This window comes from Hydra vulgaris, chromosome 07 (genome assembly GCF_038396675.1).
Source record: "Hydra vulgaris chromosome 07, alternate assembly HydraT2T_AEP".
NCBI classification, from domain to species: Eukaryota; Metazoa; Cnidaria; class Hydrozoa; order Anthoathecata; family Hydridae; genus Hydra; species Hydra vulgaris.
Window position 1 is genome coordinate 14,782,501 of NC_088926.1, and position 12,485 is coordinate 14,794,985.

General features: G+C 28.1%; 1 protein-coding gene across 2 annotated transcripts in view; it reads right to left on the reverse strand.

Moving 5' to 3' along the window:
- LOC100214592 (pumilio homolog 3) overlaps positions 1 to 12,485 on the reverse strand; it is a 43,467-nt gene that overhangs the window by 4,765 nt on the left and 26,217 nt on the right. For both annotated transcript variants that reach the window (XM_065801153.1, XM_065801152.1), the window contains 2 exons: positions 4,947 to 5,022; positions 4,735 to 4,833 (listed from right to left, as the gene is read on the reverse strand). In XM_065801153.1, coding sequence (XP_065657225.1) covers positions 4,735 to 4,833; positions 4,947 to 5,022 — 175 coding nt within the window. The remainder of the gene's footprint in view (positions 1 to 4,734; positions 4,834 to 4,946; positions 5,023 to 12,485) is intronic.

Sequence of the window (12,485 nt, forward strand, 5' to 3'; positions counted from 1 at the left end):
CAATTTACCAGATCAAACTGCAAAATTGATCTGACTTTATTGTTTTTGACAACTTTCATAAGATTTGTGCCACCTGTGTACATATTGCAAATATAAAACTTGTTTTTAATGAATAAACAAAAAGTATTCACTAATTACATAAGCACAAACTTAAGCAACATATACAAAAAAGTAACCAAATACAAAATAAAATTACAAAAGTTTAACTTACTTAAAAAAAAATAGCTATATATATATATATATATATATATATATATATATATATATATATATATGTGTGTATATATATATATATATATATATATATATATATATATATATATATATATATATATATATATATATATATTTATATATATATATATATATTCCAACATCTTTGCTTCCAACAAGGCTGCAAGCAACCACTATTAGAGTTGGAACTTACTGGAAGAGAAAAGATGAAATTTATAGAGCAAGATTGCGATTGACAGACAACTTAGAAGTTTGCAAATTATTTGAATCAGGAAAGCAAGATAAAGAAAGCGAATTCTAAATAACTGATGTTTGAGGAAAAAAACTAGATGAATAAGAGTTTTTGGAGCACTTAGGAACAGTCATAGTAAAAGGATGAGACTTAATTGAATGACAAGTAACATAAGAATATATGAGAATATGCATAGATAAACCAATATTTAAAATCAACAAACATAAAATGATAGAAGGTATAAGATAAAAAACATTAATGCTTTTGTTTAATTCTAATTTATGTAGTGGTGGTGATAAACTTCTCCTCGGAATTGCTTTTATAACTACCAGTGTTTTACGCCTGCTCCATACTGCAGTAAAAAAGAACTTTACTACAAGCAGCCAAAACCCTAACGTAAATACACACTAAAATAAATTAGTAAAATAAAAAATAAATAAAAATAAAAAATAGGGACAGATCCTTGCACACAAAAATAGTATCATATATGCAGAAAATATAAAGGATGAGATCAAACAAAGACATTTAATTAAAAGAGTTAAAAAAAAACACGCCACAAGATTTTGGAGACTTACGCATAAGGGTGTTTTGATGTTGTGCATATGTATGTACCAAGAAAAATGTTGGCAAATAAGAACGCTACTGCTCACTAGCCAAAAACAGAAATAGATTAACTAATTTTGTTATATTTGATGCAGGTAATCTATTTTTGTAGTTTTATGTACTATTTTTATTCTAGTTCAGATCTTTACAAGTAGCTAATTTCTGAGTTGGTATATGTACATATATATACATAAATATATATTTTGCATATAAGTCACTTTGAAGTACTATGTGCTATCTGCTGATTTTTATTTTATTTATTATCAATGTCACTATTCTATATGCTTAATTGTCACTAATTTATACAAACATACATTTATGTATATATGTATGCATGTGTATAGGTGTTTGTGTGTACATATATGTGTATATGTATGTATGTATGTATGTATGTATGTATGTATGTATGTATGTATGTATGTATGTATGTATGTATGTATGTATGTATGTATGAATGTATGAGAAGTTTAAAATTTAAAAATTTATTTCTCAAAGCAAAATTTATTTCTTCTTTGAGAAATAAATAAATTTGTTAGGAATCATCCACAAATTACACAACGCAAAATATATTTAAAAAACAGAAGTAGGAGATATTAAGCTCTTTTGCGCAGCAATTTTCATTAAACTTAATAATTTAATTAAGTTAAGCGCTAATTTAATTTTTTAATTTAATTAAGACTCTGTGAAGGAAAACTTTGATCTTTTCTGTTTTGTTCATTATGAAAGTTTGTGTTACATAATTTACAAACGATCCCTTACCCAAAAGTAAGTCTCTCCATCATAGATGAAAATAATAAGAACCAACCAATAATTTTTTTTTCATTTTAAGAAAGGAGAAGCGCATTTCTTTAGAAGGATTCTTTTCATAAATGATATTTCTTTTGTTATAAAGTATGAATTAACTTTCTAAAGCGTTTCTCGATAACTATTAGTCAGTGTTAAGTTCATTTGCTGAAGCTATTTAAGATCTCAAGAAAGTTTGTTCATGGAGAGAAGGATAAATATTCTTTGTCACCATTATCAAAATGCAATACAACATTGCGCACCACAAATGAAGTAATGAATCCAACATCTCATTTCATAGCACATCATTCCACACCAGTACAGGGTAGTAGCTGATTTGGCTTTATGTGACGGTTTGTGACCTATAGTGACTAATGTGTGCATTCGATCAATTGAAATCCACTATGTAGGTCTTAAGTCTGGCTCTGATATTCTAGCCCATAAGCGCAAGAAGTGAGTGTGTTTAGCTTTCTATTCACCTGATTTGAAGGTGGAAAAAAACATAACTAGACCATATCAGATGACCTAACAGACATACTAATGCACTACATCATTACACCTGTAAACATTAACAGTCTTTTATCAATTAATCACAAATTTGTTCCCAGTTTAACACTTTTTTATCTTTTGAGAATCTTTGTCTTATCTTATTATTTAGCATTTTTTTATAGTACCCATTTTAAGCAAACACTTCAATTAAGAAACTTATCTCATCTTGTAAATGATTTTTGCTGCAATGGGAGAAATTATTGGTATCCATGGTAAAGAGATAGTAGGAAGAATATTAGAGTTTGGATTTCATTTTTATTTGCTAAACATTTTTTTCGAACCTGATAAGAAATTTCTTTAAGCATTTTTTTATAGTACCCATTTTAAGCAAACACTTCAATTAAGAAACTTATCTCATCTTGTAAATGATTTTTGCTGCATAATGGGTAGGCACTGAGTATGTATCCATTGAATATTGCTTTTAAAATTTTATCAGTTTTCAATTTATTATTGTCTAGTGTTTAGGCCATAAATTGTTCAAAATTTGTTAGCTTATTTTTTAGTAGTATGCATACTGACACTATAGCACAGTGGATTAGCACGCTGCATCATGAACTTAAGATTCAGAGTTCAAACCCCAATGGGCAGGCATTTTCTATACTTCTTTTTATATTGTCCACTTTACGAATAGAATAATGGTTTCTCTTTCAAACCTTTCAAAGAAAAGATTGTCAGCAATGATGAAGATGTATTTGTGAGGCCATAGTGGTTAATTTTAAAGAATGCGGAGAAACTGTGTGGAGTCTCTGAAATATGAAGGAAGAGTTTCAGGTAGTGGTTGTATGAACTGTGTACATTTTGAAAACACCTGATTTTAAACTTAACATAAAGCGTGTACACGAAATAAGTGTGAAAGAATAAGCACGCCATTTTTTTCCAGTGGTTGTATTAAAATCTTTTTAATTGTTTTGTATTTTGTTTACAATGTGTTATGGTTTCAAAAAAATATGTTAGGTTTTGGATTTAACTTGAAATTAGTTTTAAAAATGACAAAAGAAGATGTAAGAGAAAAAATTATGCACAAACATTTTCAAAATCCTAATAGTTAGCAACAATTTGATAGCAAAATCGTTGCAAATACATCCATACACCGTTAGTCATGTTATTCAACATTTTTCTCAAAATCGATCAAACGCAAATCTGGTGGTGGAAGAAAGGAAGGTTTTAAAGATTTAAAACTAGTTAGAAAACAAGTTAACAGTTTTAAGACTAACCCAAGCCTTTCATGAAGGAAACACACAAAAATATATGGACTTTCTCATAGTTTTGTTGCAAAAGTTAGAAACAAGCATAGTTTTCATTCTTTCAAAGCATAAAAAGTGCCCAACCGTTCTGAAACTCAACAAAAAAGTGCAAGAACCGCGGCAGAAAGTTGGATGACAATTTTATTTCTAAAAAATTCTGTATTATTGAAGACGATGAAACTTATATCAAGTACGATCATCAACAAATTCCTGGTGCTGTTTATTATATTGCAAAATATAGAGGAAAAGCAGATAAGAAATTTTAAATACACAAAACATGACAAGTTCACTAAAAAAAGCTGTGATTTGGCGAGCTACATGCAGTTGTGGAAAAAATCAGCACCTTATATTTCTCAGTCAACACTTTCTGGTCAAATATATGTTAAGGAATGTTTACAAAAACGTCTTTTACCTCTCATTAAATCACACAATAACAGACCTGTGTTCTGGCCTGATTTAGCTTCAATTCATTATTGTAAACTAGCTATGGAATAGTATAAAAAGAATAATGTGAAATTTGTGCCTAAAACAGAAAATCCTCCAAACAGCCCAGAATCGAGAGCTATTGAAAAGTACTGGCCTATTATTAAAAGAAAAATGAAAAAAACAAAAAAGCTTTGCAGAAACATTAAAGATATTAAAATATCATTTAAAAAAGGATCAAATAGTTTTGATTCTTATTCTGTGCACAAGCTTATGGGTACCACTAAAGCAAAAGCTCGAAATTTTATTAGAACCACAGAAATAATTAATTTTTTATTTTAATGTTTGATCTTCTGATATTATTGTATTAAAATTATTACTTGGTTGAAATAAAAATTGAGGAGTACTTTTTTTTAGTTGTTTTTCTACTTTCACATTTATTTCGTGTTTAAAACAAAACTTAAACTATTTAGAAGATTGTTGTTTACCAAAAAAATTTTTTTTTAACATTTTCTTAAATAATAAAAAACAATCTAAATTTTAATACTAAAACAATAGAAAATAAAAACAAAAGAAAAAAATATTTAAAAAGATTTTAATACTAAAACAAATAATAGAAAGAATAAAAAAAAAAAAAAATCTACATAAAAAAAAAAAAATACTAACCTTAACTGAAGCAAACCAAAAACAATTCATAGCAATTCTAGCTCCATCTTTAGTATGCAATATGTGTATAACATTTTCTTTTAAAATTTCTATCAAATCCTTAAAATCAAAACAAAAGAAATAAGTTCTTTAATGAAAAATAAAAACTCTAAATGAACATCAATAAAAAATTTAATGAATAAGGCACACAACAATTACAATCTATAACTTACGATTTTTTGCTGAAGATCAGCGTAAGTAAAAAATTGAAAAAGAACTTTATGTATTATACTGTGTGTGACTACATCTCTAAATTAAAAATAAACGCAAAATACAGTAAAGAATATATATATATATATATATATATATATATATATATATATATATATATATATATCTTATACTGCTGATTTAGGTGAACAGTGTGACACCATACTGATATAGCCTGCTGCCAAGGGCTTCAGTACACACATCGACTGACAAATAGCCTGATTCGCAGTTAATTGCTGCTACATCAACTGAGGGTTTGGCATGGGGCAGCAATCTTTTCATTCATTATTCTTTATTTTTTTCTTCTTTTTCTGAAAAACCTGTATCAATTTAGATAAGTAAAAAAGTGAGCTCACATAAATATGCTATAGTAGATATTTTTACATATATATTTTTTGTTAATTCACCTCCTCAAGGCCGTGAAGACCGCTACAGAAGAGGAGGCTAATATTTTAGAATAAATTTTGAATTATAAAATGGTATAATATTTCTTAACCATAAAATGAAGTAACATTTTCACAAATTGCCTGACTATCATGGGTTCAACTGTGGTGTGTAAAACAGTTTATTAAGGTTGGTTTTGATATATAAACAAAACTTTGTGAAGTGAATTATCGTGAAAAATATAGTTTCACAATGCCTGCTGTGATGTATAAATATAGTTTTGGGACGTCAGTTATGCCATCTAAATATAGTTTTGAAACAACAGTTAACAATAACAAATTTCAATTAAAAAAAAAATTTAATTTTAGATTAAATAATTAAATCTTGTTTGGTAGTTCAGTTTCTTAGTCATGGCAAACAGCCAACAGTGCTCAATTGGAATCAACCAAGAAAGTGAATGTCATCTCACAACATAGACATCGTTGCTGGGAATTGAACCTTTCAAAGATATTCCTGAATATGAAAGAGAAATATTAATGTGGAGGACTGGGCTCTCAATAATAAATGTCAAACCAACAACTTGTCTCCATCATAAACATGTTTATTTGAAGCGTTATACAACTAAATTAACACGATGCTGCAATCCATTTAATACTCATAACAAAGTTATAAAAGGTATTTATAGTAATCATAACTTTTGGTTTTGTGAAAATGTTGTGAGTTACAATAATAAAATTATTGGCAGCCAAATTCTATTTTAGCTATATTTAACCTTTTAGCTGACTTCTGAAAGTGCACTATTAAATGCTATACAACTTTAAACTTTTTTTAAGGTTTTATTAAAATTTTTATACAAATTAAAAGAGTTCTTCTCTTTTTTTAGGTAGTCTTTGTGAAATCAACTTGGACACAGCAAAGTACCTAAGCAGTAAAGGCAAATTTGTAGTTCCAGGTAAAAAACTTTGTCCACAATACAGACATAAATTAGCATCAAGTGAAGAATCAGAAGTTTTCCATATTATCTTCAGTTAATTTTATCTCCAAATCAAGTGAGTTGGAGATAAAATTAACTGAAGATAATATGGAAAAATAAATTAAACTGGAATCAACAAAATCATTGCTCAACAGTACTTTATGCGAAGTTGAAGTGTCTCCTCTAAAAGTTCGTTTACCCAAAACCTCTAACAAGCCTTCACTTGGAAAGAGAAAGATAAAGCAAGTTGAAGAAGCACTTATTAAGAAGCTTGTAACTGCTCTGGATGTAACCAAATCTGATCATGTTGCTCCAAAAAATGAAGCTCTAAAGGAAATTCAAACCAAAGCTGGCGATCTAGACTTCCTTGTAGAATGCATGAAATAAAAACTTAAGGTTTCTAACAGAAGATATCAACTTCAAATTTTGACATTAACCCCAAAATCTTGGTCTATCAGAAAAGCAGCAAAAGAGTTTTTAATTTCTGAACACAAAATTCAAAATGCAAAGTTTTTACACGACCAAAAGAATTGAAAAGATTGTAGCAGAAAATCTAAAGTTTTCATCATTCACCGATGCAATAGTTGTCCTGGCATACAAGCTGCCCAAAATTATTTCCAGCAGTATCTCACACAAAATGATGATCCAAAAGAGCAATATGACAGTGATGAAAATGAGCAGTCAGTGGATTTCAAACAGTGGACAACAACAGATAGAACTGAACTATTAACAATAAAACTTCCATTAAATGAATTCATAGAGCTCCTGTAAGAAAAACTTGATAATATTACTTCTCATTCATTTATAGCAAAATCACAATCTAGCTATCTAAAGCATCTCAAAGAAACAATTAGTATTGATGAGGCTATTGTACTGGCAGATTTTGCAGAGAATTACACTTTTGTAGTACAAGATACAGAGTTAACATTAGAGCAAGAGTCAATGTTCCCCTCATCCAGTTGTTATCTACTACAAGAAAGTGAAATTGGAAATATCTTCTTTTTGTGTAATTTCAGATGATTTGAATCACGATATCGGATTTATCAATGAAGTTATGCATAAAACCATTAATCATATAAAAACCCATATTTGTCCTGCAATTACAAAAATTCATTATTTTTCTGATGGCTGTGCAGGGCAGTATAAAAACTGCAAACATTTTTACAATGTCACCACGCTCAAGATATTTCTGTTTGTTGCATCTGGAATTTCTTTACAACAAGCCATGGCAAATCTCCATACGATGGAATAGGTAGCACTGTTAAAAGGCTTGTTGCAACAGCTAGCTTGAAGAGTCCAACCACAGGTCATATACTGTCTTCTTAAGCAATGTTTGAATACTGTCAAAAGTCAATCAGTGGGATTACATTTGTGTACGCCACTGCTGAAGAAATGGAGCTAGTAAGAAACAAACTTACTAATAGACTTTTAATAGCGACCATTATTCCTGGGACAAGAAGTTTCCATCAATTTATAACATCTTCTCATTCAATTACAAAAATGAAAAGGGTATCCGATGATGATGACTTTGCTCTAACATTTGACTTCCTCAAAAAACATGAAATTATTAAAATTGACAATGTTATGATGTCACAATTTTTACTGGCTTGGTATGGTTTCTGAAGTTGATAAAGAGAATGATGATTTTATGGTAAAGTTTATGCATCCACATTTTCCAAGTTGGTTGTACTACTGGCCAAAGTGGGATGATAATTGCTGGGTGCCAAGAATGAATGTCATTTCTCTTCTTAAAACAACTTCAACATCTTCTGGGCATCAGTACTAAATCTCAAAAGAAGATAAAACTCTATTTGAACAAGTTTTATCTTTTCAGTGAAAGTTGATTAATATTTTACTTTCATTATTTAAATGATATAAAAAACTTCAATTTTAGTAATATTTGGTTATTCCTTTTCATTTTTATTTTTGAGCTTTTTTCAATAAAGCAGGTTTTTAATATTGTTCAAAAAAGTTTGCATTTTAGTTTCTTATTTTTTAACACAACATTTGAGCATGTAACCTGAAAATTTAGCATGCAACCAATATTTTGAAATAATACCTAATTATTAGAATAATAAAAAAAGAAATTATTTTTTCAATGTGTTGTATAGTAAATTATATTTCCATGTATACTTTTGAAAATATTGATCATAAATATGCAAGTTATACAAAGCAATATAATTTTTTAGTTTCTTTCAGACCTAAACTTTTCCACAACATCTTATTTCACAATGAGAGTAAGGCAACTCCAAAAATAAGTGAAATGCAAATTATGGTTAACAAGAAAAAAAAAGGACTGCTGACATTTTAAAATTCAAAAATTATTCTAAAATATTAGGAAATTGGGTTAATTTCTCTTCATATTTGTACTCAACACCTTTAAAAATGGTCAGGTACCAATTTTCAGTCATATTTCTCTACTAGAACTTAAATTATTCACACAAAAAGTAATGCTATAAAATCTATAATAGAGAATAGAGGCCAAATAAAGAAATTTTTTGTCTAAATTTCAAAGCAACATATTTTTATTATGCTTTAAGAAACCAAAACCATCTTTTTTATAAAGATACCCTAGGATCACCTACTTCATTTGAAAAAAAATCGAATCCATGAGACTTGGGCAACTCCGGAAATTAATGAAAGCGAAACCCATGGTAACAGAGCAAAAAATTTGACTGGCCATTTTAAAATAAAAAAATAACTATCAAAAAATTTAAATTTCACTATTTTATCTACGTTTTTGAATTAAGCACCCTCAAAAATGGTCAGGTACCAATTTTTAGCCACATTCTTCCACTAGATCTTAAATTATTCAATTAAAAGTACAACTACAAAATCCATAATGGCGGACTTCATAAAAAAAAGGAACTTTTAGGCTGAATTTCAAAACATCATAACTTTTGAACCGTTTGGATTTGGGAGCTCAAATTTTGCATTTTTTAATGTTTCATTAATAGGTACCACTGGTTAAAATTTAAAAAAAATCCAAGGGGTCACTGTCAAAAGCAGATTTAAACCTAACCACAAGATTTTTTTAATCATATTTTAATTTTGACAGCACATAATAGTTTTTATATTTTAAAATACAGAAGGATTTTAAATGGTTAGCATATCTAATTTTAGAGGGAGTCTTACATATGTTGGTTAGTAGAAGAGATTGTGTTTATAAGCTAATAGTTTTTTAGTTTGCTTTGGACTATGAGATGTTTTTAATTTATAAGTGTTATATGTATACTCTTACTTTGAGAACTACTGTTTATAATTAAACATTTTTAAAGATCTTTTTTTTTTTTTTGATAACATTAGGGACCGCTTAAACTTTGTACACATTGACATAAATATATAGACATTAATGCATACATATATTGACAGATATATAGACATTAATGCAGCGAGTTTAGATACATTGATAAATGATGGTTTCGAGTTAAGAAGGTAATCTTTTAATTAAAAGAAAAAGATTTAATCTTTATTCTAGTCTTGCTTTTTAGTGTTCGATTTGAAGTAAATAACTTATGTAATTTCCACAATGTTTAATGATAAAATTTGTCAAAATACCACACTATATAATATGCTTTTTAATTTTTGACTATAAAAAAACAAGAACCAAGAGCAATATAATGAATACAGTTGATACCTTTAATTAATTTAAAATATGTTTTTAAATCAATTAAAGTTATAGTAAGCAAAAACTACCTTGCTTAAAAAAAAATAATCACAAACCATTATTTAACTTGGACTAGAAAAAAAAGAAGAAAAGCTACAGAGCTAAAATATAGTTAACAGAGTTAAACAGTTTAACAACAAGAAGACTTGATGAGTTATAAAAATTTCAAATATAAATATATCATGTTTCAAATATAATTGCATCATTACCAAATAAAGCCACTTAAAGATTTTATAAGTAACTTTGTCAGAAAGATCATTGATGCAAATAAGAAAAAAATTGGATCATAGACGAAACAATGAAATCAAAGAGAGCTCTACCACGACTTTACAATATACATTTTATATTATTCTATAGTACCATTCTTTTAAAAAAAACATCAGGAGGGGAGGGGGAAAGAGAGATAATACCACATTATTGAAATTTTATAAAAATTTATAAAATAGTAAAAATGTAAACCTGATGTTTATTGAATATATATAATTATTTTTAGGCATTATTTTTTTATTTACACATTCAGTTAGGTTTATTAAGCATTTCATTAGTTACTTCTGAATAGTTCAGAATAAAGTACTCAGTCTTGATGTCGATGTAAAATTAAGTATGAGTGCTGATACTGGACCGCCATCATTTTTGTCCATACAAAATTGCTTCGGATCAATATCAACTACCTGACTCTGTTCAACAAACTTCAGGTTAATTCATATTTAGTATTGCTTTGCTTAATGTTATTTCAACGATGAGATATTACTCTCTAAGTTTTTCTTTTTGCATTAAAAGTATGGTAAATTGGAGTAATTGAATTAGTCAGCATAATTAATTTTGCTATGTAATTCAAATTAAAACAAATACTGCCACTATAAAAGATTTAGTTGAAAACACAAATGATTTTGAGCAGTAAGAAATTTTACTTTCTGGAGAAAAAATTGAAGGAGCTACATCTACTGGTAACAGCAGATTCAGATGAAGAAATAAAAATTCATATTTTTAATTCTTCATTCAGATAAAGAAATAAAAATATATCTAGAAATAAAAAGGTATCTTAAAATAAAATAAAAAAACATCTAACCTCAGAAATGTTAAAAAAAAAAATTTAAGAAGAAAATTTAAAAGTGCCAAGGTACAGCTTACAAAAAGGTTTTTGAAGTTGTTTCCCTAGATTAGGGTGAAGATTTCAAATGTTTTAAATAAATCTTTGAAAACTTCAGACAATGATATGGTACCTGTATATCTAAAAAAAACTGGTTGAAATTTAGGAAGAAAGAGAAATGAAATATTAAAGTTTTTAGATACTCTGAAGATAGTCCAGGTACAAACAATAAAGAACATTTAGATAGGTATAACTATTCCTGTAGAAAGAGAAGTTATGCAAAATTGACTAGGTCAAAAAAAGCAGAGTATATCCTTGATTTCATATTTAACAGGAGCCTTCTCCAAGATGTTGCATAATGAGTCATAAAAATTAAATTTGACTCAAAATATCTCGTTCCGTTTTTTCAAATGGTGTGTGGTGGAAATATCTTGTGCAGTTTTTCAAATGGTGTAATGCTAAAAATATCTTGTCCAGTTTTGACTGCAGAAAATGCATCATACAATTGCATTTTATAACGAAGTTAGCAGATGGGAGAATTACTCTCTCTATTATCGGATAACAATTTGTGGCAAATATTTCATGCAATTAAAACATCTTAACGAAATTTTTTAGATGATACTAGTGTTGCAGATATAAATAGTTTCTCTGTTGCAAGATTTATTTTTGGAGTACAAGAATAGAAAGTAATATGTTTAAACACAGCAAACTAATTTCTAGTTCAACTGCAGTGTGACATATCTTAGTCCACTGTCCAATACTTGCTTTCAGTGATTTTACCAACAAACAATTCCAACAGAATAGCATCTAATGACACGATTTGTCAAGAATGACAAATCTTAAGCAAATGTTGAATTAAAAAGATTAGCATCAGATAATTCAACTGACATGGATACATTTCATGATACTAAAATTGCTGAAAAAGATATCATTGATTATAAAAAACATTTAATGTGTGATTGTCTACAGAAAAAATAAAAACTTTTTGCTTTTAAAAGCCTTGTTGAAAAATCTGAAAAGCGTTGATGAAAAATTTGGTTGAATTACCATTGCTAAAAAGTTCTACTATATTATAAATTATACCTGATTACAAATGGATTATAAATGAAATACTTCATTTTCATTCAGTTTGAAATTAAATATCTTTTAAACATTAATCAATAATTTTGATTGCATAACTAAAATTCAAATAAAGTTTAATTTTTTCAAATGAGAATCCAATTTTTTAAATATTTTTCAAATTATCTTGAGAAAAAATCATTATTACTTTTATTAGGTTGTCAGTGATGGTTTTAGGTGAGTTGGTGTCAGTGATGGTTGTAGGTGAGTTGGTGTCAGTGATGGTTGTAGGTGAGTTGGTGTCAGGGATGGTTGTAGGTGAGTTGGTG